The sequence below is a fragment of the Bombus fervidus genome, chromosome 7, assembly GCF_041682495.2.
Source record: "Bombus fervidus isolate BK054 chromosome 7, iyBomFerv1, whole genome shotgun sequence".
NCBI lineage: Eukaryota > Metazoa > Arthropoda > Insecta > Hymenoptera > Apidae > Bombus > Bombus fervidus.
Window position 1 is genome coordinate 17,859,696 of NC_091523.1, and position 26,553 is coordinate 17,886,248.

General features: G+C 33.8%; 4 protein-coding genes and 1 pseudogene across 7 annotated transcripts in view; 2 read left to right on the forward strand and 3 right to left on the reverse strand.

Annotated features, from left to right (window-relative positions):
- Positions 1-309: 309 nt before the first annotated feature.
- On the forward strand, positions 310-10,736 carry L(3)80fj (lethal (3) 80Fj). Its single transcript, XM_072007075.1, has 13 exons — positions 310-512; positions 592-694; positions 1,382-1,577; positions 1,710-2,049; positions 2,164-5,974; positions 6,054-7,539; positions 7,634-8,270; positions 8,363-8,707; positions 8,830-9,023; positions 9,111-9,322; positions 9,747-10,000; positions 10,084-10,305; positions 10,423-10,736. The coding sequence occupies exons 1-13, from the start codon at positions 498-500 to the stop codon at positions 10,549-10,551; spliced, it is 7,944 nt and encodes a 2,647-aa protein (XP_071863176.1). The 5' UTR covers positions 310-497; the 3' UTR covers positions 10,552-10,736.
- A 3,371-nt stretch (positions 10,737-14,107) lies between these two features.
- LOC141445799 (uncharacterized) lies at positions 14,108-15,586 on the reverse strand. Of its 2 annotated transcripts, XM_074111842.1 has the most exons (4): positions 15,394-15,586; positions 14,977-15,096; positions 14,358-14,537; positions 14,108-14,285 (listed from the first exon to the last, which is right to left on the reverse strand). In XM_074111842.1, exons 1-4 carry the CDS (start codon positions 15,584-15,586, stop codon positions 14,113-14,115), a joined length of 666 nt encoding a protein of 221 aa, XP_073967943.1. In that variant the 3' UTR covers positions 14,108-14,112. The 2 variants fall into 2 exon arrangements, with proteins under 2 accessions (XP_073967943.1, XP_073967942.1); XM_074111841.1 differs by having other exon boundaries at positions 14,108-14,537.
- A 398-nt stretch (positions 15,587-15,984) lies between these two features.
- Positions 15,985-26,553, reverse strand: part of LOC139989111 (uncharacterized) — a 32,470-nt gene continuing 21,901 nt past the window's right edge. Inside the window, exons 1-9 of one of the 2 annotated variants that reach the window (XM_072007086.2) lie at positions 25,280-25,393; positions 19,133-19,451; positions 18,618-18,793; positions 18,057-18,257; positions 17,866-17,969; positions 17,715-17,801; positions 16,980-17,127; positions 16,581-16,786; positions 15,985-16,283 (exon numbers count right to left, since the gene is read on the reverse strand). In XM_072007086.2, the coding sequence (XP_071863187.1) occupies positions 15,985-16,283; positions 16,581-16,786; positions 16,980-17,127; positions 17,715-17,801; positions 17,866-17,969; positions 18,057-18,257; positions 18,618-18,793; positions 19,133-19,414 (1,503 nt within the window). In that variant the 5' untranslated portion in view covers positions 19,415-19,451; positions 25,280-25,393. Of the gene's footprint in view, positions 16,284-16,580; positions 16,787-16,979; positions 17,128-17,714; positions 17,802-17,865; positions 17,970-18,056; positions 18,258-18,617; positions 18,794-19,132; positions 19,452-25,279; positions 25,394-26,553 lie in introns of those variants that run through there. The other variant, XM_074111840.1, reaches the window with a different exon arrangement.
- On the forward strand, positions 20,547-23,581 carry LOC139989032 (uncharacterized). 2 transcript variants are annotated; one of them, XM_072006923.1, is made up of 3 exons: positions 20,547-20,693; positions 21,911-22,129; positions 23,132-23,581. In XM_072006923.1, exons 2-3 carry the CDS (start codon positions 21,915-21,917, stop codon positions 23,490-23,492), a joined length of 576 nt encoding a protein of 191 aa, XP_071863024.1. In that variant the 5' UTR covers positions 20,547-20,693; positions 21,911-21,914; the 3' UTR covers positions 23,493-23,581. The 2 variants fall into 2 exon arrangements, with proteins under 2 accessions (XP_071863024.1, XP_071863023.1); XM_072006922.1 differs by lacking the exon at positions 20,547-20,693 and adding an exon at positions 21,182-21,482.
- On the reverse strand, positions 23,759-26,386 carry LOC139989115 (uncharacterized; annotated as a pseudogene).

A 26,553-nucleotide genomic window follows, 5' to 3' on the forward strand; every position in this document is an offset into this window, starting at 1 on the left:
TTTGTTTATATATATACGCACGCACACGTAAACATACACAGAGTTATATTTGCTTATGCAAGATATATGAAATACGTAGGTGTAGCGGGTGCTATAGCTTGCACTTCTCCAAATTTTAAAGTGTATAGATCCTACTTTGTTATATACAAAATAAAAAATTTTAACTTATGAAAACATACTATTTAAATAATATAAAAAACTTTTGATAAAATATAGGACTAACATTCACAAGCACGCGCGCGTACGCGCGCGCGCGCACCACACACATGCGTACACAAAATTGTGAAAACAAATTTTTTTCCGCGATGCAGTGACAATTTTTTAAAACGAAATATGTACTTGAAATACACATATATCTGAAATATATATTTAATTGAATGAGATATATAATTCAAAAGGATAACAATTTTCAATAGTACGTATGTATACAATTTATTTTGGATGCTGTTTAATTCAATGGAGGGTGGCGCTTTGGGCAGTCCGGTTTTTGAAGAAATATGGCGGATGTCGAGGTGAGTCTGTCACGTGGAAGTTCAGAAACTGTATTATTGTCTTGTAATTAATAATTACTTAAATTTGATTTTGTTACAGTTAACGAAAGCATTAAAAGATTTGCCAAACCGAGTTCAAACCGCCAGTAAAAACGAGCGGCGAGAGATTCTACAAAATGTCGTCAATGTATTGTCAAATCCTGGTAAGAAACGAAAATGTGAATAAACTTTTGATAAAAATGTATAGCTTCCTAGATCGAAAATATCTGTTCATAGAACAAGGAAATTATATTGTATCCTATAAATATATTTTGAAATTAATATAGAGAGAAAGATAATATTGAATATTAGAATTTAAATAATATACAGGACTGAATGTATATTACCACTTACTTTTTTTTTTATTATAATATTTTCAATATGTATATAATTTGCATTTGTAATTCTTAATCTTTCGATATTTTTCTACTTTCAATATACATCCTAAATATTAATATGTTGATGTAGATTTAATATTTATTCAATTACAAGATATATGTAATATTATGTATAGTAATTAATGTATCTCAGTCATATGTATCTAGTATTATATATTTTTATATATATGTTATATAAAATATATATAAAATTATCCTTTATTAATCTCACTATAAAAATAAATAAATAATTACATTATTTCAATTTTTATATTATAAGGCAATGTAAAATATATGTATACTATTACGTTATAATTATGTGTAAGATATTTATTTTTATAATTTATATAAAAGGAAAATGTATAAAATAAAATTCTGCTTATAAGTAGTTGTATAAATTCATATTACAAATGGTCGAAGGAATATTCATAATATGTCATTATAATAATATTTATTAAATTTCTATATTTATAGGCATCAATGAGAAAATTGTTAATGGAATTTGCAAAACCGTATCTCTTACTTTACATCGATATAAGGATACTGCTTCCCAATCTTACGTGAAAAATTTAATCGAAGAATTGTTGAGAAAGCAACCGGCACCTACAATAAAGCATATGACAAATGTTGTCATAGAACAGGCTACATGGCATAAAAATGTAGTTCCTACGTACGTAATTAATTACATAGATAGTTCTCCAAATGCATATATTAAAAAAGAAGAAAAAAGAAAAAAAGAAAAACGTATATTTTGAACTATGTATCAATGTTCATAAGTTACTAACAAAATGTTATTTTGTAGTCTGAATACAGCTTTAACGGCGTATCTTGCATTAAAGTGGTCAACATTAATTGTTCTACACGGATACAAAAGCAATTCAGACATCAATCCGGAATTACCAAAACTCATTGAAGCACAAGCAAATTTGAGTGCAGCAGCTTTGGCATCCATGGATAAAAAATTGACGGAGAAAGTATATGTTTTACTAGCGCATCAATGGTTGAGTGTTAAAGATATTGATATTGTGTATTTAGAGACACTAACAAAATTGGAAGTTGGAAACGGTGTAATTGTTCTTGCTAGTTTACTCGCTAAGTATTTAGTTAATGCAAAGAAAAGTGAATTAGTGGTGAAACTGAAGGTAAATTTATATTTGATAATATATTTTTGTGTTGAAAAATCTGTTTTTATATCAGTATTATCTTTTATTCTTTGTAGTAAATATTGTCGAATAAATATTTGTTTTTCTTTTCAGACAAACACCATAGATGCTTTCATAAAACTAACTATTAGTTGTAAGAAAAAACCAGATCTATATGTTGTTCATAATGCTATACCTCTTCTCCGTAGAATATCTCATGACGAGTTTAAAAGTCAACTATTACCGGCTTTGCAAAAAGCTATGTTAAGAAATCCAGAAATTATCATTGAATCGGTTGGATATATTCTAAGTGGTTTAAGTCTCGATTTAAGTCAGTATAGTCAAGATATAAGTAAAGGATTATTTGCCAATTTGCATTCAAAAGAAGATTTAGTTAGAGATGAAGCTGTAGGAGCTTGTCGTAGACTTGCTCTTCAATGTTCAGATAATACTGCTTTGGAAAATTTATTGTCATCCGTATTTGCTGTATTTCACGGATCAGAAGGAAAACTTACAGTTGCAACTCATAAAATTTCCGTCTTACAAGGTGCTGGCAATCTTAGTCACAATGCAGTTTCAGGAAGTAGCGTTGAAAAATTAGCTGAAACAGCTTGTGAACATTTTATCAAAGTTCTTGAAACTGAGGTTCATGAGAAAACTTTAATTTATGCTCTTGAAATGATGGCCTTGTGGTCCAATAAATTTGCAAATGATGTTCCAAAATGCGTAATAGATGCGTTTAAAAAGGGCATGAATGCTAAAACTTCAACTGCGGCAGTGCGTACTGCTTATATTAAACTCTTCTTTTCTACACCGGTAGCTTCTTATTCTGCAGCAATAACTCCATTACTCGTACAAGCAATAATAAGAGCTATGCAACAATCCGCACAGCCAGCTGCAGTTACAGAGGGTTTAGTGGCTTCTTATTTGTTACTGAAATTTGTTCTTGCTAATCAAGTGGAGAATGACAAACAAATTGTATTATGGAATGCTATTGATGAGCAAATATTCTTTTCAGAAAAATTTTTGTCAGCTTGTGGAGACGATATATTATATCACCTCATGCTGCTTTGTGAAAGACTAATTACCGAATTTGGAGATAGGTTAAATGAAAAAGCTTTAAACGGTGTACATAGAGCAATTGTGGCATGTGCGACAGCCCCTAAATATAAAATAAGGAAACGTTGTTTTCCATTAATTAAAAAGGTTTTGACTGGCTTGAGTACATATGATCCTGCACAAGAACTACTAATGGAATATAATAAATTCTTAGAAAATGTAAAAATCAAGTCTGAACATGATAAAGAAAATAAAGAAGATTCTTCTAGTTGCGAGACAACTGGCAGATGTCTTGCAGATGGATTACTTGCTATTTGTTCAGGTTCTTTTTTGTTCGAATTACCTGCTATGCAAATGACAAGAGATGCATTAATACCATCTCATCATCCTGCAATCTATAAAGCGATGCCAAACTTATGGTTCAAAGTTGCAAAGAATTTTAATCTTGTTCCAAAAAACTTTCTATGTTCGTTTAATCATGAAATTAAAAAAATACTTGTGCAAAATTATAAGCCTGTTGCTAGTTATGAAAATGCATTGACGAAAGTGATATCAATTATACCAGACATCATACTACCTGCAATAGTGTCAAACATTACAAATAAGCTTGATGATCCAGAGGTGTTGAAAGTCACTAAAGACGAATACTTTACTTATCTCACTCCAGAGGGGGAATTATATGACAAAAGCGTATTACCAACAAGCGATGAAAATGATATTCTTAATTCAATGAATATGAAAAGAGAGAGTAAGGTGTATTCGTTTAAAGAACAGCAAGAAGAATTGCAACTTAGGCGAGAATTATATGAAAAACGAAAGAAAGAAGGAAAAATAAAGGAACCTAAATTAACACCCAAGCAAGAAGAAATCCTTAAGGCACAAATGGCAAAAGAAAATGCAATCCGGAAAAGATTGACAGAACTGAAACTTAGAATAAATAATGCTGTATCTCTAATTATATGTTCTATGCGTGGAAATGGACAAGAATTGTCTTTTTATTTAAAAGATTTTCTACTTCCGATTTTGAAAAACTTAAGATCACCATTAGCTGCTCCTGCAATGTGTGATCTTTATATCCGTTTAAAAAGGATTGTAAAAATAAATAATCCAGTTCTTAGTGATTTAGTAGCACATGTTACGTTACGACAATTACAACCACAATGTGATCTGAATCAAGCTTGGGAAGAGGAAAATCTTGATACAGCTGTAAAGAGAACTTTAAATCTTTTACACGCAACAACAATAAAACAAAAGAAGTTATTTACAGCTCCGACCTTTTGCTACGTCTTTCCATTTATAAAGAAGACCTTATTATCTTATAAGGACGATAATATGATTGTTCAAGGATTACAGATAATACAAGAACATGCTAAACAAAGAGGAAGTTCTTCTGATTTTAGAGATATGAGACATCCCCAATTGCTTCCGCGTAAACATATGTTTGATCTATTAATAGAATTAATGGAAATCACAAGTGGGAGAGTACAATCATATGCGGTTGCAACACTGTTAGATGTTGCTCAATCCGGTAGCGGTCAACCAGGTACTGCAATAGCAACTAGTGAAGATATAGATTCTTTAATTGGTGCATTACAAAATTCTTTATCTACAATAAGAGATGCAGCATTAAGAGCATTAACAGTCGTGAAACAAGCTTTTCCATCTCAGAAAGAGGATGCTGACCAACTATCTCATCTTGTTAGGAAAATATGGATTGCTAAGTTCGATGTTTGCGACGAGAATAAAATTCTTGCTAATGAGTTATGGAATGCTGCAGATTTAGTAATGCATACGGACATACTTTCTGATGAACTGATCCAAGACATTACACATCCTGTAGAACCTATACAGCAAGCAGCCGCTTGTGCTTTGGCGCAGTGTTTAAATGACGTTCCCCACCTAGTACCAGAAATTTTGGATAAATTACTACAGCTGTACCAAGAAAAGTTAGCCATGATTCCACCAAAATTGAACGATTTTGGACGCGTGGTTGAACAACCGATCGATACTTGGGGCCCAAGACGAGGTGTAGCACTTGCATTGGCTCAAATGGCAGCTCTTCTCAGTGCTGATACAGTACTTAAACTTGTGCAATTTTTTGTCTCTACTGGTTTAGGAGATAGAAATCAAACTGTTCGTACAGAAATGTTAACTGCTGCTGTAGCTGTTGTTGATCTTCATGGAAAAGCAAATATAACTTCTTTATTGCCGGTTTTTGAAGACTTTATGGATAAAGCGCCAAAAATTGGCAGTTTCGATTCAATCAAACAATCTGTAGTTATTCTTATGGGGTCACTAGCAAGACACTTGGACAAAGATGATTCACGTATTAAACCGATAGTTATGCGTTTGATCGCTGCTCTTTCCACACCATCGCAACAAGTGCAGGAAGCAGTAGCCAATTGTCTACCACATCTTGTACCTTCTATCAAGGAAGATGCGCCAAAGATTGTGGACAAATTAATGGACCAATTGTTAAAGTCAGACAAATATGGGGAACGTAAAGGTGCAGCTTACGGTTTAGCAGGTATAATCAAGGGTATGGGGATACTAGCATTAAAACAACTCGATATTATGACCACATTAACTAATGCCATTCAGGATAAGAAAAACTATAGGCATCGGGAAGGAGCGTTATTTGCTTTCGAAATGTTATGTACAATGCTCGGTAGGTTATTTGAACCGTACATCGTTCACGTATTACCACATTTGTTGCTGTGCTTTGGAGATTCAAGTCAATATGTCAGAGCGGCTACCGATGATACAGCTCGTGTAGTTATGAGTAAATTATCTGCACATGGGGTAAAGCTTGTTTTACCTAGTTTATTAGCAGCATTAGAAGAAGATTCTTGGAGGACTAAAACTGGTAAATAATTTAAATATCGATGTTATTCAAATTAATAATCTTGTTGTAGATATTACATAATTTTGTTTGCGTTTTTAAGGATCTGTTGAGTTATTAGGTGCAATGGCGTATTGTGCACCAAAACAGCTTAGTAGTTGTTTGCCAAGTATAGTTCCAAAGCTAATCGAAGTACTTAGCGATTCACATACAAAAGTTCAAGAGGCTGGTGCAGAAGCTCTTAAAGTTATTGGAAGCGTAATTCGTAATCCAGAGATTCAAGCTATTGTACCAGTTTTATTGAAAGCCTTACAAGATCCTTCTCATAAAACAGCTACTTGTCTTCAAACTCTTTTAGATACTCAGTTTGTACATTTTATCGATGCTCCATCATTAGCTCTTATTATGCCTGTAGTACAACGAGCATTTTTGGATCGTTCGACAGAAACAAGAAAAATGGCTGCCCAAATTATTGGAAATATGTATTCTTTAACCGATCAAAAAGATTTAACTCCATATTTGCCAACAATCATCCCTGGCTTAAAAACGAGTTTATTAGATCCTGTACCAGAAGTACGAAGTGTATCTGCAAGAGCATTAGGTGCTATGGTACGAGGAATGGGTGAATCTAGCTTTGAAGATTTACTTCCTTGGTTAATGCAAACGCTTACATCTGAAACAAGTAGCGTTGATCGATCAGGTGCTGCACAAGGCCTCTCAGAAGTTGTGAGGGGATTAGGTGTTGAAAAACTTCACAAACTTATGCCTGAAATTATTAGTACTGCCGAAAGAACCGACATAGCTCCTCATGTTAAGGATGGTTATATTATGATGTTTATTTATATGCCAAGTGCATTTACTACAGAATTTACACCCTATATTGGACAAATTATTAATCCTATTTTGAAAGCTTTAGCCGATGAGAACGAATACGTTCGTGAAACAGCACTTAGAGCGGGCCAGCGTATCGTTAATCTTTATGCTGATTCTGCTATTATGTTGCTGTTACCAGAATTGGAAAAGAGTCTCTTTGATGATAATTGGCGTATTAGATACTCATCAGTTCAATTACTTGGTGATTTGTTATATCGAATTTCTGGAGTTTCGGGAAAGATGTCAACAGAAACGGCAAGCGAAGATGATAATTTTGGAACTGAACAGTCACATTATGCCATTATTAACGCACTTGGTGCTGAAAGGCGAAATCGTGTTTTAGCGGGATTATACATGGGTAGATCGGATGTTGCATTGATGGTACGCCAAGCTGCTCTTCATGTATGGAAAGTTGTTGTAACGAATACACCGAGAACTTTAAGGGAAATATTACCGACATTGTTTACTTTATTACTTGGCTGTCTAGCTAGTACAAGTAATGATAAAAGACAGGTGGCAGCGAGGACTTTAGGAGATCTAGTTAGAAAATTAGGTGAAAGGGTGTTACCAGAAATTATACCTATTTTAGAGAAAGGTTTACAAAGTGATCAGGCCGATCAACGTCAAGGTGTATGTATTGGATTATCAGAAATAATGACAAGTACAAATAAAGATATGGTGATAACCTTTGTAGTCAGCTTAGTTCCAACAGTGAGGTAAAAATATTTATGTTTATATGTGAAGAATGTTGTTGAAAAATGTTGAAATAACGATCAGATAATTAGAAAGACTATTATTTTTATATTGTAGGAAAGCATTGTGCGATCCATTACCAGAAGTTCGACAGGCAGCAGCAAAAACCTTTGACGGTTTGCATTCAACTGTAGGAGTTAGAGCATTAGATGATATATTACCAGCAATGTTAACACAATTAAATTCACCGGATCCAGCAGAAGCAGAGAATACCTTAGATGGTTTACGCCAAGTAATGGCAATCAAATCTCGTGTTGTTCTACCATATTTAGTACCTCAGTTGACAACTCCTCCTGTCAATACAAAAGCGTTATCAATCTTGGCTAGCGTAGCAGGCGAAGCATTAACAAGGTTTCTTCACAAAATTCTACCAGCGCTGTTAACCGCACTCTCTAGCGCTCAGGGCACACCGAATGAAGTTCAAGAGTTAGAATATTGCCAAGCAGTGATCCTATCTGTTACCGATGAAGTTGGTATTAGAACAGTCATGGATCAGCTCATGGAAGCTACAAGAGCGGACGATCCATCTAGACGACGAAGCGCTGCAACTTTGTTATGCGCTTTTTGCCGTGATACACGTGCAGATTATAGTCAATATGTTCCGCAATTATTACGAGGTCTCATTCACTTATTTACAGACAGCGATAAGGATGTACTACAGATGAGTTGGGAAGCTCTTACAGCAGTCACTAAGGTAAGGCTACGGTCGTGGTAATAAAAATTTTCTATTTAAATATAATTTTCAATTAATGTTATTGAAATTAATATATTAAATTCTATTTTTAGACTTTGGCATCTGATCAACAAATTGCTCATGTACAAGATATTAGACAAGCTGTTCGGTTTGCAGTGTCTGATTTAAAGGGACAAGAATTATTGCCAGGATTCTGTTTGCCGAAAGGAATTACTCCCATTCTTCCGATATTCAGAGAAGCTATATTAAATGGTTTACCAGAAGCAAAGGAACAAGCAGCTCAAGGACTTGGAGAAGTTATAAAATTAACTAGCGCCTCAGCGTTACAACCAAGCGTTGTACATATTACAGGACCGTTAATTCGTATTCTCGGCGATCGTTTTAATTGGAGTGTTAAAGCAGCAGTTTTAGAAACACTTGCAATCTTGCTCGGCAAGGTAGGGTAATCTAATAGCTATAATGTACGAGCGATATTAAGAGAAAGATATACTATAAAAATATAATAAAGTATAAGAGTAACGCAAAAGTAAATAATTAATATCTAAAATGTTTTGATTAGGTTGGAGTAATGTTAAAGCAATTTTTACCACAATTACAAACCACTTTCTTGAGAGCATTGAATGACAGTAATAGACAAGTGAGATTAAAAGCTGCTTATGCTTTAAGTAATCTCATTGTAATTCATACTCGTGTTGACCCATTGTTCACAGAACTTCATACTGGCATTAAAACTGGGGATGATCCAGCTATTAGGTAAACCAAAAGATTGAATATATTTTTGATACATTATTTATATATTTGTATCATTGAAGTTTACCAATACATATCCATTCTATTTAGAGAAACAATGTTACAAGCTTTAAGAGGCGTGCTTACGCCTGCTGGTGACAAAATGACAGAACCAATGAAGAAACAAGTTTTTGTCACTTTAAGTAGTATGCTTGGACATCCGGAAGATGTTACAAGGAACGCCGTAGCCGGTTGTTTTGGGGCGTTGATACGATGGCTCAGTCTAGACCAACTCAATATTGCTCTTAACGAAGATCTATTATGTAGGTTTATTTTATATTTGAGATTACGGTGGAATTTCTAGAATATTCAATTACAATTGAAGACAAATATTTTAAACGTAAAATATCCTTTTGTTCAAGACGATAGAAAACGACATATGCTACAATATCATACATAATTAGCGTAAATCACAGTTAGAAGTATGCGGGAATAGGAAAATTTTTTCTCGGGATCTCGGGTCGGGTTCCAAACCAGTTTTATCGAATTATTGCTGAAACGTCGTTCGTCTTGTCGAAATTCTCGGGGATTCCAACATCTTCGAGTGCCCGAGATATTTTCGGAACCTGACTCGGCTCGAGCCGAAGAACATCTGGTTGTCGCACACTTCAAGTTATAGTTTATCTCATCTCGTAGATTCTTTTTTATAAAATACATATAACATTTGAGTTATTCGATTAATTTTAGGTAGTGACATCAGTGTCGATTGGATGCTTAGACACGGGCGTTCTGCAGCATTATTTGTTGCGTTAAAGGAATCTCCGACAACTATCTACAACAATAAAGAGAAAGATCGTGTTTGTGGAGTAATACTTTCGTATTTAAGTGCAGATCGAGTTCAAATAGTCATGAACGGTGTACGAGCTTGTGGTTATCTGTTTCAATATCTTATGAACGAACGACAACCTATACCTCAACAAATTTTATCTCCTTTCGTGCGAGTAAGAATATTCCAACAAATTATATGTAAATTAAACAATAAATTATTTACATATAAAATTACAAACATAAATTTATCTTTTAGTCAATGAATAACAATAGTAACGACGTAAAACAGTTATTAGCTAAGGTATGCATTCATTTGGCTCGTAACATACCACCTGAGAAGATGTCACCAGAATTACTTAAATCGCTTTTACCTATGTTGGTAAATGGAACAAAAGAGAAAAATGGTTACGTGAAAGCCAACAGTGAACTTGCTCTTATAGCAGTACTTAGACTGAGGCAAGGGGAAGAAGAACATCAGGTATATTTCTATCAAAACTTTATTGTATAAAATTATGAAGTGAAAATCTCGAGTATGTATATATATATATATATATATATATACATTACTTATAATTTTGTAAATTGATGTTTTCAGCGTTGCATGGCCTTTTTGGATGCCGGTGCAAGGGAATCATTGTCAGATGTAGTGAGCAAAGTGTTGCGCAAAGTTTTATCGCAGCCTGAAGGCAAAATAGAAGAATTGGACGATACATTACTCACGTGAGAGATATCGTATGTTCCGGGGCTCATTGCGCTCTACACTCATTCTTATAGTCGTATTATTAATAATTACTCGAATGATTTTTATAAAATGATTTACTGTTCGTGTACTAGTTACATTATAAAGACGTTAGTTCGTTCCATATTGTATCTCGATAATCAATTAAACAAAGTAAAACGTAACAGTCACTCGATGGCATTCAAGTTACTTAAACTAAGGTGTCCTGTTTACCGAGCGATTCGCATACATGTTGTAGATATTTCTACGAAAAGTGTTTTCTACTGTCAATTTATTAATCCGTTTCTTTATATTTTAATTATTAGTGAATCGTATTTGTCTCCAGGATACATATTTGTAAATGAATCGATAGAAAGTGACATAAAATATATCGAATTTGAACAGGAGAATAGTGAAAATGATTTAAAATACGAATTGTATATTGATCGCGTTGTAGATTCACGTTTTACCTTCTTCATTTATGTTATGTTGTACATTTTGTTATGTTTTGCTAATATTATAACCGAAAGTAGATTATTTTACTTGTACGGGAAGCTAGAAAATTGTTTTTAAACGGAAGTGCATTCATTTTCTTCATTTTTAAATTTTTTTTATTTTTTTATTTTTTTTTTTTTTTTCGGGAACCACGAATATATGTAATATTTGAATGTCGGTAAACCGAGTAAAACGTTTACTTGCTATCGAGGATTTGAACAGTGTCCCGCTTTTATTGTCATAGAAGCGTGTTTTGCTGTCCTGTATTGTAGTTATATGAATCGGTATATAGTCTATATTTTAGAATTACTTATAGAAATTGTTGAGCCGGCTTAAGCCGTACCGTAACACGACGCGATACTTGTAAATCTATCAGTAGAAAGTCTTCGTCTTCTAATCTGTTCTTCTATTTTCGACAATTTTCGCTTTGATTCGTCTATGATTGCATTAATTACATTACCCATAATTCGGGAACATACATATTCTGTATATACGTCCTATGATACGTTACAATATGGCCAACAAATATGAGACATTGTATAACATTTATTTTTATAATATCAAATCAAACGTTCATCCTTCGTTCATCTACAGTTTATACGTGTTAGAATATTTTACTTTGTTAGAAAATGAAATAAAATTGCTCCATTAAATTGGTTACGTGTAGTTTTAGACGGTATTTTTCTAGCACGGATTTTAATAAATATCCGAAATAATCAAATCTTACATGTTAATGAAATTTTAATATATATTAGATATCTTATTAGAGTAAATATTACGGAAGACGAAGATACGAAAATATGATAACGATAACGATAACGATAACGATAACGATAACGTAATGGATCAAAAGTAACGCGTATACATTGCATTTTAGACGGAAACATTAGCGTAAGTCAGCGACTTGGTCGCACACTGTCGTTTCTCTAATTTCCTGAGCCCTGGGACTTTTATGAAAGCATATTCGGATTATTTATATATATATATATATATAGAAGGAAGAAAATCAATCGAGTTCCATCAAATTATTGTTACGATAATGCGTAACGGATTCGCTTGTTCCGATAACACCGACAATTTCGTTATTGCTCGCTCAAGACTGAATCGTTCCATCCGTGGCTCGAAGAAAAGCCAACTGCTCTACGTTCTTTTCAATTCTATGATGTTTCATGAATCACAATCTTCTATCTGTACCTGTTTCAAAGACGAACGTATTTGCGTGTTTCATACTCGCGCGTTTAATTATTTTCATGATTGAGCGAATCGAATGCCATTCATTTTATTATTTTTTATTACTTAAGTTTGTTTTGTTCTATTTCAGACATCCAATGCATCTACGCATATACTAATACGTTTCCTAATATCTAGAACTCTCGTACGTTCGATTGATTTTATTTCATTTCTTTTAACATTCGAATATTTTGTCTGCAGTATCTCATTGACATACTACGCTGCAAAAGATTGTATGCTCTTTTACGTTAACAAAATGACCTTATATGGAAAAAAGTTTATTTATCGTGCTCCGTTAATTATTTTACAATTGTTAATTATGTATGCACAGATGTACGTGATACAAATAGAACGATACGTTCGAAAAGCAATATCTCTTCATTTATGCTTCGTCATTAAAAACTGGAAGAACATTGGCTATAATAATAGATCGTTCTTATTAATATCATGTCTAAATTATTTTATTAATCGGCTTCGATATCTAAAGTATCATGCCGATACGTTTTTCTATACTTTGTCTTCTTGTTATCTAAAAATGTACCCACGTGCCAATGAAATTCTAGTTTAACAATCGATGTATTCTGTTATTTTTTAAAACCTAATTTTTAATTGTAATTTTCCATGCTACAAGTATGTTCCTAAAACTAAGTAAGATACAAGTAGAAACTGTTCAATTTTATTTAACATAATATCGATGATTTTGAACGATCAATGTGAAACAAATGAGAAATAGGATAAGATTTGCACGCGACAGAAGTGAAATTAGATTTTTGTATTATTACCTTATCGAATTATATTAGGGTGTTCTTTCTTTGTTTATGAAATCTTGATCGGAGACAGTTCGTTAATTCTAGAACCGTCTCTTTTTCGTAAATTATTGGCTTTTAACGAGGAGGGTTTCCTCCTCGATGTTCTTTATATGCAACAATCTCACAGTCTTCTTTCTTAAAGAAAGTAACTCCTTTGCTGCCTCTAGTATTATTTCATAAAATTCGAGAAATGTCAGCTGTAACATTAAATTTCTATATTAAAAATATATTAAAAATATACTGTAAATTATGCCGTAAAAAAGAAAAAAAAAAAAAAGTACCGTATACGATGTGTCTGTAAAATATAGTATGCATTTAAGCGAGAGATAATTAAGTTAGGTAAGACGCAATTTTTGTAATATCTGTAAATAACCATTGATTAAAATATTAGTCACATGTTAAATTAAATATGATATTCAATATTGGTTTATGATATTCATATATATTGATGTAATAAACACATTTCGATCTATGCTACTTATAATGTTTTATGCTTTTTATATATATATATAAAATCGATGATAATTCTATAATTATATACTTTGACACATAAATAATCTCGATGAAACCCAGTCTGACATAATTTGCATTTTATATTACTGTTCGTATCGTTTGTTAACTTGCCTGCTTTCAATTTCAGTTTTATAATCTTTTCAATACGTATCACGTAGTATGCATAAAATAAAAATTGCATAATAATAGTAGTGATAACAATCATAATCATTAATAAAGTAATCTACGTCGAGCGATATTCGTAGTTATCGACATTATGCAATTTTAGCATAATGTCAACAACATACAAGACTAATCGCAAGTAAATTATGTATAGAGACGATCTGACTGCTGCTATATCTTTCATTTGTTTCATATAACGCGTTTCACCAAGAATTTGTGTTTATATATGTAAACCGGTGCGTTGAAACCTGATAATAGCAATATAATAGCATAACAATGCTATGTCGTTTAAATGTTTAAATTTATTATGACGTTAAAAACTGAAGAGACACCGATACAAGTCTTAATCTTTAAAGGTTTATAGAATTTCATTTGTATCAAATATATGAAAATTTGAATTACGATAATATACCTTATAATCCATGTTTATAATTATACCACTATTTGCATCTTTTATTCCAGGACATATTAGCATCATAATTTCTATCATTTTTCTAGTCCCTAGTTGTGTAAAGACCAACAATCCGTTAGCTGTAATACGAATGACGTTTTTAACGCAAACGAAGCATGTACGATCATTTTTATAGAATGTGCTATACCCACTGCTACATAAATTATTTGCATTTCTTCTTGATATATTAATCGTACGATCGGGTGACGAAAAGATTTCGTCAAGTTTCAGTAAGTAGCTGACTTTTTCGCCTATCGTCACAGAATTAATTCCATCCGGAAAATTTTCCACAGCTTCGACAGTGGTCAAAGAAAGCTTTGGATCTGCCTTATCTGCATCATTGAAATATTCATTCGCTTCAATGTAAAGATACCATCGCTCTAGGAACTGTACGCGCAATATGAAATATACCAACATTCATGTTTACTATTAATAAAGTAATGTAACGTTGTATGTTTTGTTCCAATTGCTCTCTTTTTCTTTCTTTTTTTGTTTTTCAAATACAAAAAATATATATATAGTTGTTATAAAGCAACAGTGTTTCTTAAAGAAAAATAAATTTAATTTGTGAATTTGTCAATACGTGTTTGCAAGCGTTACAAAAATTTGCACAACGTTCAAAATTGCAAACGTTCGAAAACGTTCAAAAACGTTCAAAAACGTTCAAAAGTTGTTACATTATTTAATGTTTATTTACTTTCTATCGAAAGTTGACAAAAATTTCGAAAGTTAATAATTTAAATAACAAATAACAACAGACAGTTGGCTTACCTTTTAAAACGCACGTCGCACGAAGGAGATCTTTTGCAGAAATTGGATAGCCAATCTGTTGGTACAATTCAAAGACGCAGTATATAGGTAGCAAATCTTGATTTTCACGGCACAGACTACCTGGAAAATTGTATTTTATTTAGAAAATTTCAGTTTAAAGTTGAAAAAGTTGTATTCGCTCTGTAAATGATTAACAACACAAAAGACTTTCTAGCTGTTTCATAGAGTCACAAAACATTTGTTTCATTTAGTTCAATGAAAATTCCCAAAAACTTACATAGACGAAAATTATATTCCTCGTGACGTAAATTGTCTTCATAACGATACTACCTTCTTTTCTTTTTTCAAAAGCCACTTTTTATATTTATATTATCTTATTTATGATAATGTTACCGTATTAGATATGTACATACGTACCAACATGATTTCCAGCATGAGGATATATATAATTTTTCAAAAATTTGTGCAAACCACCAGCGATTTTTCCGTTCATTTCCTCGACTTTATCGTCGTTGTGTTTAGTATATAAATGCCAGGAAACTTCTAACAATGCGTGTAGAAATTGCCAGATTTCAATCTTTTCGAACGGACGAAGAGGATCTTTCACCATCGTGGTTTCGTTTTTCGCTAATATTTTAACGATTCACGTTAATAATAGAAACTTTATACCGAGACGTGTTTGCGATAGCGGATATTATTCCAAAGTACCGTTTTGTTACATTAAAAGTTAATTTACTCGTATACATATAGAATATGTACTGGTACACAGTACTGTGCAAAATCTTAGGCTGACTACCTACCAAACGAATATAAAGATACTTGATATTATCTTAAGTCTATCGTTATTACTTAAGAAAGTCAAACACGATAAACACGTATCCCCTAAAAGTATTATTACCATCATTGCGAGATTACTACTCTCCGTAGTGATCACTACTGACGGTCCAAGAAAACGACTTTTGCACAGTACTGTATATAATATAGAACGATGTTAACAGTAGTTATCAATTAACGTTCACCAATGTAACTATCGATTTCAGCGAGGCTAAGTCCTTCCTTATGAATACCACAATCTCTCCATAATTGCCATAAACATAATCTAGTCATCGCCAGATTGCATTTCGGCGCCGACTTGGCAAATAACGTAGCGTAATCGTTGTAAATTTCACGTAAACGAAGCATGTGAAACGTTAAACAATTATATGTCCAGCATTCTTCGTATTTCCAGACAGATTCTATCATATTCTCGGTGTAGGATTCAGGCGCATGTGTCTGCGTGATGTCGTTTCGTTCACTTGCAATCGTATCTGCATGAAATTTTTTCATATAAGTCGTCATTCACTCGCTCGCTCACTCCTTCAACATCTTTCGTTCAAACGTTTAGCGTAAAAGTTTAGTATACACGAGTGGAAATACTTTTATTTTATTAACAAGAATTTAACGATGTCGCCGTTATTATCGTTATTATCGTATAACGAAACAACGGTGTCACTTTATCCGATTAAAATACTAAGAAGAAATGTAATCGTATTTTTTTTTATTTATACTTGCAAATATCGTAATTTGCGTGTAGTATATGCTAATTAATAATAAGAAATATAGACCTATGGAAAGCGGATGTGCCAAACAAGAACAAGATTCTCTTTCGCAACTGTAGCATTTTCCAGATGAAGCCGAAACTACGACAGATGGCTCCATATTTTTTCGATCCAATAGACGAGTTATATAGTAAGATAAACATAGAAACTGTTCTGGCTTCAGAATAGGCGTTGACCAAGTTTCTACTAATTGACCAGGTTTCTCGGCAAATCTACGAATGATCGAGTAGAAATTAATTATATTAATTTACATCGAAATATATTTCCTATATTTCGTTATTGTACACAGGTGCGTGGATACATTTTACTACCGATTTTCTATAAACTGTTACATCGATCGTACTCGTTTTCTACCTACGATCGTTATCGTACAGAGTACAATGTATATGTATATGACGTTCTTACGCCGTTTTTATTTCTTTAGCTGTCCGCACGCATTCTCCTTCGTCCTTCGTTTTCGCTTCAGTTTCTAAATTATCGGCTACAACGTTCGGCGCACACAAAATATCATTTGAAAATAATGGATCAGCCTCGAACTTGTACCCGTTACTTCCTGCATAAAACACCAATATTTTTACTTTGACGCGATATTTGATCCATCAAAAACGTCGTATCAAATATAAGGGAATCGTTTGTAATACAATCTCGTGTTGATAATAAAGGATGAAAAATAACTAGCTACGTTATTAGTCGAACCTCGATAACTCGCATAACAATTTTGCTGGTTACCCTCCGCTTCTTCTTTCTGAAAACCGTATCGTATACCGTATAGTATTCGCTATACGTGTCCTATATAATATACGTAGCTACGATATACGAATCTACGCTTTAGATTGAAATGAAAAATCACGACTCAACTCGTCGCTTATTTTTCAAATAAATAATTCACCTTTAGAACTCGAGTCTCTACATCCTCCGCAATTCAAAGAATATCGATCTTGGCGCAAAACTCGTTCGACTCGTTTCGAATATTAAACCTCTGTTATTCGTAGAGAAAGTAAAATCTGCACAATCTCGAAGGCTTTTTTAGTCGTTAGTCGTGATTGTTGTGATTCGAGTTCTCGAGGTCGGTTGCGTCAACGATACGCTAGTATCTTTCCTACAAATATCTTAATTAATTTTGTGAAACGTTCGCGTTACCAATTATAACTCCGTAACCATGCTTTTTATTATCCTTCCAATAACCAGAATACTTGGCTCCACCGACAGAATTCAGCTTTATCTCCCCTGTTATAACGATCTTATTATTATCTTTATCGAACATTGTTTCAGAATAACAGTATAGATTCACCCTTGCCATGACGCATTCCGCGACGCCAGTAACCTACGTACGATGCTTCTTGCGGCCAAGCAAACGTTTTATTAAAAAATCCATTCCATACGTACTCTCCGTAGCTGCAAACATTGTATTATCTCGTTATATTGAATAAAACTAACATCTTTTTCATTCATCGTTATAAAACCATAGAGAGCAAAACAAACCCGTGCATTGCACCGCATTTCCATTCCCCGCGATAGAGACTGCCATTGGGCCAAACCATGGTTCCGATACCATCGCGAACTCCGTTCTTCCATTGACCCACGTAACGGCCACCGCTTGGATAAATTCGTAATCCAATCCCGTTCATTTTGTTCATCACCCAATCACCGTCGTACGAACCATTGTCAGAGTAACGGGAATAACTTTTTTAACAAGTACATTTACAGTACAAAAAGTTGATTATTTACGAAAAAAAAAAAGAAAAACTTGTATCGCAGTGAATAACTGTATGAAAACTATGCTTTTTGCCAATAATTATATTACCAGAGAATAAGATCGTCGTCACAGATTGCGTATCGAAGAAGAACACGTCCGTCTTTGTATAAGAAAAATGTTGCCTTACCAAGTAAAATGATTTACTTAAAGATGGTAGCAAGTGGCAACAATCCCATATACACGCAGCTCGGTAAATCACGCGCGATTCGAAATGATAGCGCGAAGAGGACGCGTCGAAATCCTCTGGCTTGTGAAAATATTTCACCTGTGCTTTGTCACGTACTTACCCTTTCCCATGTCTTTGACCCATATGCCACTGACCGGTATACATGTAACGATTTTCTCCATCCACCATAATTCCTCTACCATGTCGGTAACCGTTCGTAAAATCGCCTTCGTACCAACAAACATTGTTCCATTCTAACAGACCTTTGCCATGCATAAGATTCTGTTCGAATTCTCCCTATGAAACCACGCAACTTTCAATAATAACGAAAAGCGAGGCAAAGTTATTTATTTTATCGTTTCTTACTTATGTCGAGGCAAAATTTAAATAAATCATATATATAAAAATTAATCGTATATTATGATTAATAACTAGAGTAATTGGTAAAGTGCAAGATTTTCATAAAATATATACAAACGCTTTTGCCATTGATGTAATCTTTAATGCATAAAAAGCATATTGCCGCGAAGAACGATGAAATACCGTATGTATCGCATGTAAGAATTCCATTAACGACTCGCGTCGCTGAAATTTCTCTACTTGTATCGTAATAATAAGAAATTTGAAAATTCTTACTTTATACCGAGCACCGTTAGACCATTTGTACACGCCTTCGCCCTCCATCATTTTTCTACTAATACGACCGCTGTACGTATTGTTACTAATAAATCTTATATTTGCAAATTCATCGGGCAGTGATAATTTCCAAGACGAAACGGAGCTCGATTTATTTGTATGGTTATTAAATTCTTCGGAATTATTGTCGCCTTCTTTCCATTCATTCGCATCTTCGTAATCTTGCCTTTCACCTATATCTTCGTCATCGTTGGACGTGTTTCTCGAATCATCGACCAACATCTTCGTAGGCTTTTTCCTTAAACACGTGCCATCCCATCTATATTAAACAACGAACGTTAAATGAGAAACATCGAATAATTGACGTTTTTAACGCGTACTTTACTCGGTTGTTAAACGTAATAAACAGTGAAAATCGTACGTATATGGAATTTTGAACCGTAACGGTTCATAAAGTTATCGAAAAGAGTCGATAAAAATATCAAAGTTTCAGTAAAAATTTAAACGAGAACGAAAATGAAAACGATTACTCTTTCACAAAATACTGCAAAGTGTCATTATAAAGAAGAAAAATGAATTCTTCTTTAGCGCTATATTTACGACGTTTGTCAGCGAGAATATCTTCGAAAGGTAATTCCTCTACTTCGCTTTCTTTTTCTTCCATCTCTTCCACTTCTCCTTCGTTCTCGCTATACGTTTCCAGAGAAATAACCTTCTTCCGACATTTCTCTGATATCACTTCTTTCAGCGTACTATACATCATTTTTTTTATATGTTTCCGCGTAAACTCGCAATAACATATACTTTCGTTAAAGTTATTTAAAAGTAACATTCGATTCTGCGATAGAATTTCAATAATTTACGTCCACGTATATGGTAAAATCTAAGAAACGCGAAGATATCGGAGATTCGACAGACGTTAAGAAGAAATGTTTTACGCGATGTTCTTGAAATGTTTTTGAAATGTTTTTGAAAATAATTGACGCTAGATTCCGATTAACTTTCGATTATCCGACGTTATCCGACGTTATCCGACGTAGGATGAAATATCAAGAAAAATAAGAAATATTCAAGTTGCCTTAATTGAAACGAAGAACAAATGTCGACGAAAGGGAAACTGAACGTAAGATTATATTTGTATAAAAAGCGTTCATCATATCAAATTATTAACCAATTATCGATCAATTTTTTGATCGTGCTACGAACTCTGTATTCACGCAAAATTTCATCTACAAAGTTGTAATTTTATTCCACAAAAATAGATATTATCTCGTCTCTTTTCTTTACATTTCGTTACATTTATCTCCGCAAGTTCCTTCCATTACCTATATACGTATAATACGTACAATGGCCTGTTACGACGTCGTATAAATTAGAATCGATACTATATTTCAGAATCAATACGTATTTAGTTTTCTGTACAAAGTTTTATAAATATAGACGATATACTGGTTGAATCGTAGGTCGTCCTTCCAACCTGTGAAGATGAATTTAAAGATTTCGAACCGATCGTTTTTCATACTCCTGCTATTTACAACGCCAAAGTAAAGGTGCATGATTGGTAAGCATATTTTCTTATTTATTTATATAAATATGCACAGAAATAAAAATAATATTTAATAATATTGTTACTCGATACACGTGTAATCGATATTTATACCAGCGTGATAAATTTTGGGCAAATGTCTGTCGTTCGTTTAATTTTTAATCGATTCGAAGCTTCGAAAAAGATTTTTTATCCATCCTTCCGATATAAATACCTCGTCCATATATTATCTATATGCATTATTTATGTAAAAATGCTCAATCTTACTATTTTTTTTTTTATTTTTTTATCTTTTCTTTTTTATTATTTTTTTATTATTATTATTTTTTAATGTTATATTTTGAAATATTTTATGCACACTATTTTATACATTTTCAAAACTTTACCATGACATGTAACTCCTTGTATAAGATATATTATTTAAATTGCGATACGATACAGTAGTTTGCATCGTGTATATACTCCTATGTTTGTTACTGTTCGATAACTCGATAGCCATTCCCTATGTTGTCAAGCTGTAACAAGGAAAACGAAGAAGGGTGAAACGTTCCCGCCTTCTATCGTGCGTAGCAACGCAGTTTCGTCACTATAGTCACTAGAGTCACTATAGTCACTCAAACTGCAACAGCTTTCGATCGTGCGTCTACTTATCTTTCTACGTAGCACAAAATAAACAAAATCACTAATATTACGATGCAAAGTGGTAAATGGAGAAAAGGACATTACTAATTGACCATTAAACATACTAATTGTTACTCATTTTTATCGTAATAAATTATCAAGCTAAATATCATCTTCCGTAATGTAAGTATTACTCTTTCCGAAATTTTTAGCCAAGAAGATATAATTAATAATATTTATATGTATGTGTATACGTATATATATATGAATACGCGTGTAATGCTATTATATAACGTGTTTGGTATATCTTTTAAACATTTTTTTACGCTTTAGGAAGATGAAATTCTCAAAAACATTTATTTCGTTTATCGTGTTTAATAGTCCAGCTATATTCGATCCACCTATATTTATTTGTTATTTATTATGACCTGGTCGTTGGTTCTCGGGCTTGTCCGGTTCCTTTCTCCGCCTTATTTTCCCGGTTTGCTCAAACTTCCGATCTTACGCATACATAGTTGACTCGTGCATATACATACGAGAAGTCGATACTTCGTTATTTGTAGATAGATAGAGCTTTGACTTCGACAGAGCTTAAAATTTCCTATTTACAGGCAAATGCATACATTGGCCGAACCCAGAGATAACAAAGACGTATTTCCACCGAAAGGGAATCTTCATAAATCATCGTACGAAAGACTAGGACCAGAACCTGCTTGTACAGGAATTACGGAAACACACGCGATGTTGTCTCAAATAGAATTAAAAGACTCGTATAAGCCAATTTATCCGCAACGTACTCTACTTCATATCAAGTCACTTGCATCGTTAGAGTATGTATTCGTGAAATAATTTTTTATTCGATATTAAAGAATAATCAAAACAGATGATTCCATTCAATGATAATTATGATCATGATGATGATTATTTTTTTTTATTATTATCTACTATCATCATATTATTTACTATCGTCGTAATTATTATTATTATTATTATGGCAATTGTTTGAAAACTATAATCATAGTTACCTTTTATAGCGAGTGCAGCATTAAGAAAAATATGACGCGTATTGTGTATAGGTTTGTCGTTAGTAGAAGCAAAAAATGAATAGAACAATCTCTCGTAAGAAAGTTTTAAATATAGAGTAAAATGTTTACGAAGGAAATTGAAGAGAATGGAACGAATACCGTAGCTATTGTCGTATATATCGTGCATTAAGAAACTAGAGTATAAGTATAGAGTTTGAGTATAAAATTAAAGCGTTTAGTTTGTCATGTACATTCATATAAGAACGCAATACTCGTTGCAAATGCTATCCATACCGTAAATAAGGAACTTTTTTATAGAAATAAAATTACCACGTACCACCTTTAACGAATTTTGTGTAATTTTCATCTTCCGAATAACGACAGAAATCTCCCTCGAGGAAAATTCGATCCTAAATTGATATTTGTCCACGCAGCGTTGGATGGATAAGCAGAATTTCATTTTAGCTAGGTGCACGGACATGCGTCCAATTTACAAAGACATTTTTCTTCAAAACAAAGCATCCGAAAGCAACGAAACAAATAATTGTACAAATTTTATTTTACACTTACGATCGATTTTTTCGTCGGTAATTACGTTTTATTAAATATCAACTATTGGGAAAGAGAATACTATAGAAGGAATCACTTTATATACTTATGACCCGATGAATCAGCATATATTGATAGTTTAGAGAAATAATATCGCGTAATATCACAAAATAATACCAACAATATCGTACAATCATACAATAATATATGAATTATGATGTATGATATTTCTTATGACACGTGAAAAATATATCGCAGGCCCGAAGAAAAACAAGAGACATTGACGGATATCGTGTACGATGCCGATGAAGCCCGTAACATGGATTATCGAACAACAACGGAAATTCATTACAGATCACCTCATCCCATGAAACGAAGAACGTTACCGCCGCCACCGCCACCACCACCGGAACCATGGCTGTTAAATCGACGGACTATCGGCTATAGTCTGGAAGAATTGGAAAAGCGAAACGGGACGTACACGTTTTTAGATGACAATATGGAGCTTCATAAACAAATAGCTGATTTAAAATCAAGAAGATACAAACTGCGTACGTTTCAAGACAGTCAGCCTTCCGAACACATCAATGGGTCTGATATAAAAGACTGTAAGGATTGAAAATTGGAATGTACAAAGATAACCAAGAATATATTTTATCGAATTCATCGAAAGAAATGAATTATTATTGTCGTTAGAGAGTATGCTGATAAAGTTATGTCTCTGTTAATACGAGTTGCTTGTTAATTAGGCTTGTCAATGAAATAGTAATAATAATAGTAATAGTAACAATATTAATAACAACAACAAAGGATTATGCAAGTAAACGAAGGAATTTGTGTTGCATTCCCGTTGAATCCGTGTTAGCGATAAAAGCATCTAGTCAGTCTACAGGTTCTACAGGTGTATAGAGAAATTGTAGAGTAGCAAATACGGTATAGATGGAAAAGTAACGTTGGTTTCGTTTTATTTTGTTTCAGTTACAAATGCGTACGGACCTATGAACTCAACCGATACTACCGATAAAACAAAAGCCGGTGGTTACGTTATACGAAATAACTATGATAAATCGGATAATTAAAAATAATGCAACTATTATAATTATATCGTGCTATCGTATTAAAAACAAATTACAGCTTGATAGGAACTTGTTTCCTATAATACTGTAGTGGTTACAGAGCTCATTCTGCAATTCTGATTTTAATCGCGACTACGGAAAGAACCACGATAAAAGCATCGTTCCATAATATACGATTAAAACAGTGTCCGTATTCTTTTATTCGCATTTATTCTGCATTATCTTCGATCACGACACGCAAAGCGGTGAAGATGGAGAAAGTATTGGACAGATACTGAAATATTATCAGCTTGTTAATCATATGTCATCTTTGATCAGTTCGTTGATTACAATTAAAGGGATTGCAGCTATATCCCCGTTTTATGGCAATTTGAATAAAAGAAAAATATATAATATGGATCTACATGGACACTATATTCATAGTTAAGCGATATTGATAATAGAAATCTTGCAAACAGAATATCATTTACACTCTGGCAATGAGGCTACGTCGCGATCAACTGAAAATGCCAACAGCATTGTCTTAAAAGTAAAATTAATAATTTGAAAGATTGCAAGTACGTTTACCGTTGCATGTAACCGAATAACGTTAAATATGGCATTTGATTTATTTGAAAAATTTTTGTCAAATTCAGCTTTAGAATTTTATTTGTTCTATCGCAACAAGTACCAATCGATATGTGGTCCTTACCGAACAATAATAACGCAAAGAAAGCTCCGGTATTATGCAACTGACAGAGAGAGTTACTGGCTCTTGATATACCAGCACGATCGACAAATTTTTTTGCATTTCCAACGTCTGTTTATACCATATCGTGTCGTATGCGCTTCGTGAGACATTTATGCTCTATGACATACGAAGGATTAGTCGTATCTAAGGGAACATAGTTGCATAGATTGCGCAAAGAAAGAGGTGGTAATACGAAACGGGTTAAACGTGGTGATATTAAACGAAACAGACTATTATTTCTGACATTACGTCCGGTATCTCGTTGCAACGACAACAAGCAGCTATAATTTACAACACGTCGTTTACCTTTTTAACGTTGTCTGCTTTAAACGTCGTCAATCGCTAGCAATTATGAAACGTTTCATACATATGAAGTTTCATCGATAAAAGTGGTCATATTACTACCTCCTACCTTACACCTAAACAATAGAACCTGGTTTACCATATCTTTCATGTAATCGGCTGACCACGCGTATACGTAAATCTCCGTAAGTACAGTGAGGCATAGAGTAACGAACTGTATCTTCACCATTGGCGGTACATCCTAGACGTAAGCTATTTAGTGAATTCGTCGCAGAAAATATTACAAGCTTCACTTACCACGAGCAATATAATGCCACATAAAGTTAGAGCAGACGTGCTTACTCCTATAGCGTAAAGCACTATGAAACGAAGATTATCCACCACTTCTTTTGCGTATCTAGAAAAAAAAAAAAAAAATGAACTCGCGATAAACCTGAACGCTCCGTCCACGCGTTGTAAAACCTCACTCTTACCTTCTCAAATATAATTGTTTCTCAATGCAAACGATCAGCGTATCAACGTCTGAGGTCTTTTTTAATTCCATGGCCAAACACTGGAATCTCGCGGCGGTAAACCAAAGCAGAAGCGATCCAAACATGCTTAAGCATATATGTGCTGCGCATTGATAGCTGAGGATAGACTGTTGCGTGTAGATGATAACGTTCACTGGCGTATAATTAACGCGAAATGGATATTCCGCTTCGCTTGGGAAGGATAGCGGCAAGGCTGCAGGTCCTATCGAAAAGGCAGTCGCGGTCATGTAAATACATACCATAGAACTTGCATAAAAGACGCTGCATCGCGCGATATGCTTGGAAAAAATTTCCACTTCGTATTCTCGCGCTTGTTTAACGCAGATTAGCATTTCCTCGACTACGTGCTGTAACCCGTTGTTAAAGCGCGTATCTTTTTCAATCAAACGTAAGGTGGAAGCGAATAAAAACTTACTTGCAGGGAATCGTGATTGACGAAACATATAACAGTCTGAATCACGCATTGACTTACAATCATAAACAGACAGATACATTCGGAAACAATGATAATATCGTCTAGATGCAGATAAATCGAATATAGCAGCGGCGGGAGCAGCATGCAAGCGTTAATAACGCTACTGATCTGCATAATTTTGTGAACCAGAGTTCGCGTTCCGCTACTATTGTTAGGAAGCGGCCAACAGAAAGTCAAAGCTACGCTAAACCAAACGATGTCGATCACTTTCTCCGGTGTTATTCGTTTCGGCATAATTTCAAGAGACTGCGTACTTTGTACGAACGAAATAGAAAGTTCGACAGAAGGATATTCGTTCGGTTCAAAACATTGCTACCTCGCGTCCAAGACAACTGACCGTTTGCGGACGTTTGAATCCGTATGAAATTTTATCCTGTACACCCGAGCGATTTAATAAATCATATGTCGTAAATCGATACACTTGCGAACAAGTGTTGTTGATTTCGTTGCTGGTTTCTTGCACTGCTGGTTGATCCAACGATGACAATTATTGTTTGCATTATACATGTATAGTAAGGGGCAAGCAGGTGCAGAGGGAGGCGATCTCACGCAACAGAGTTAGC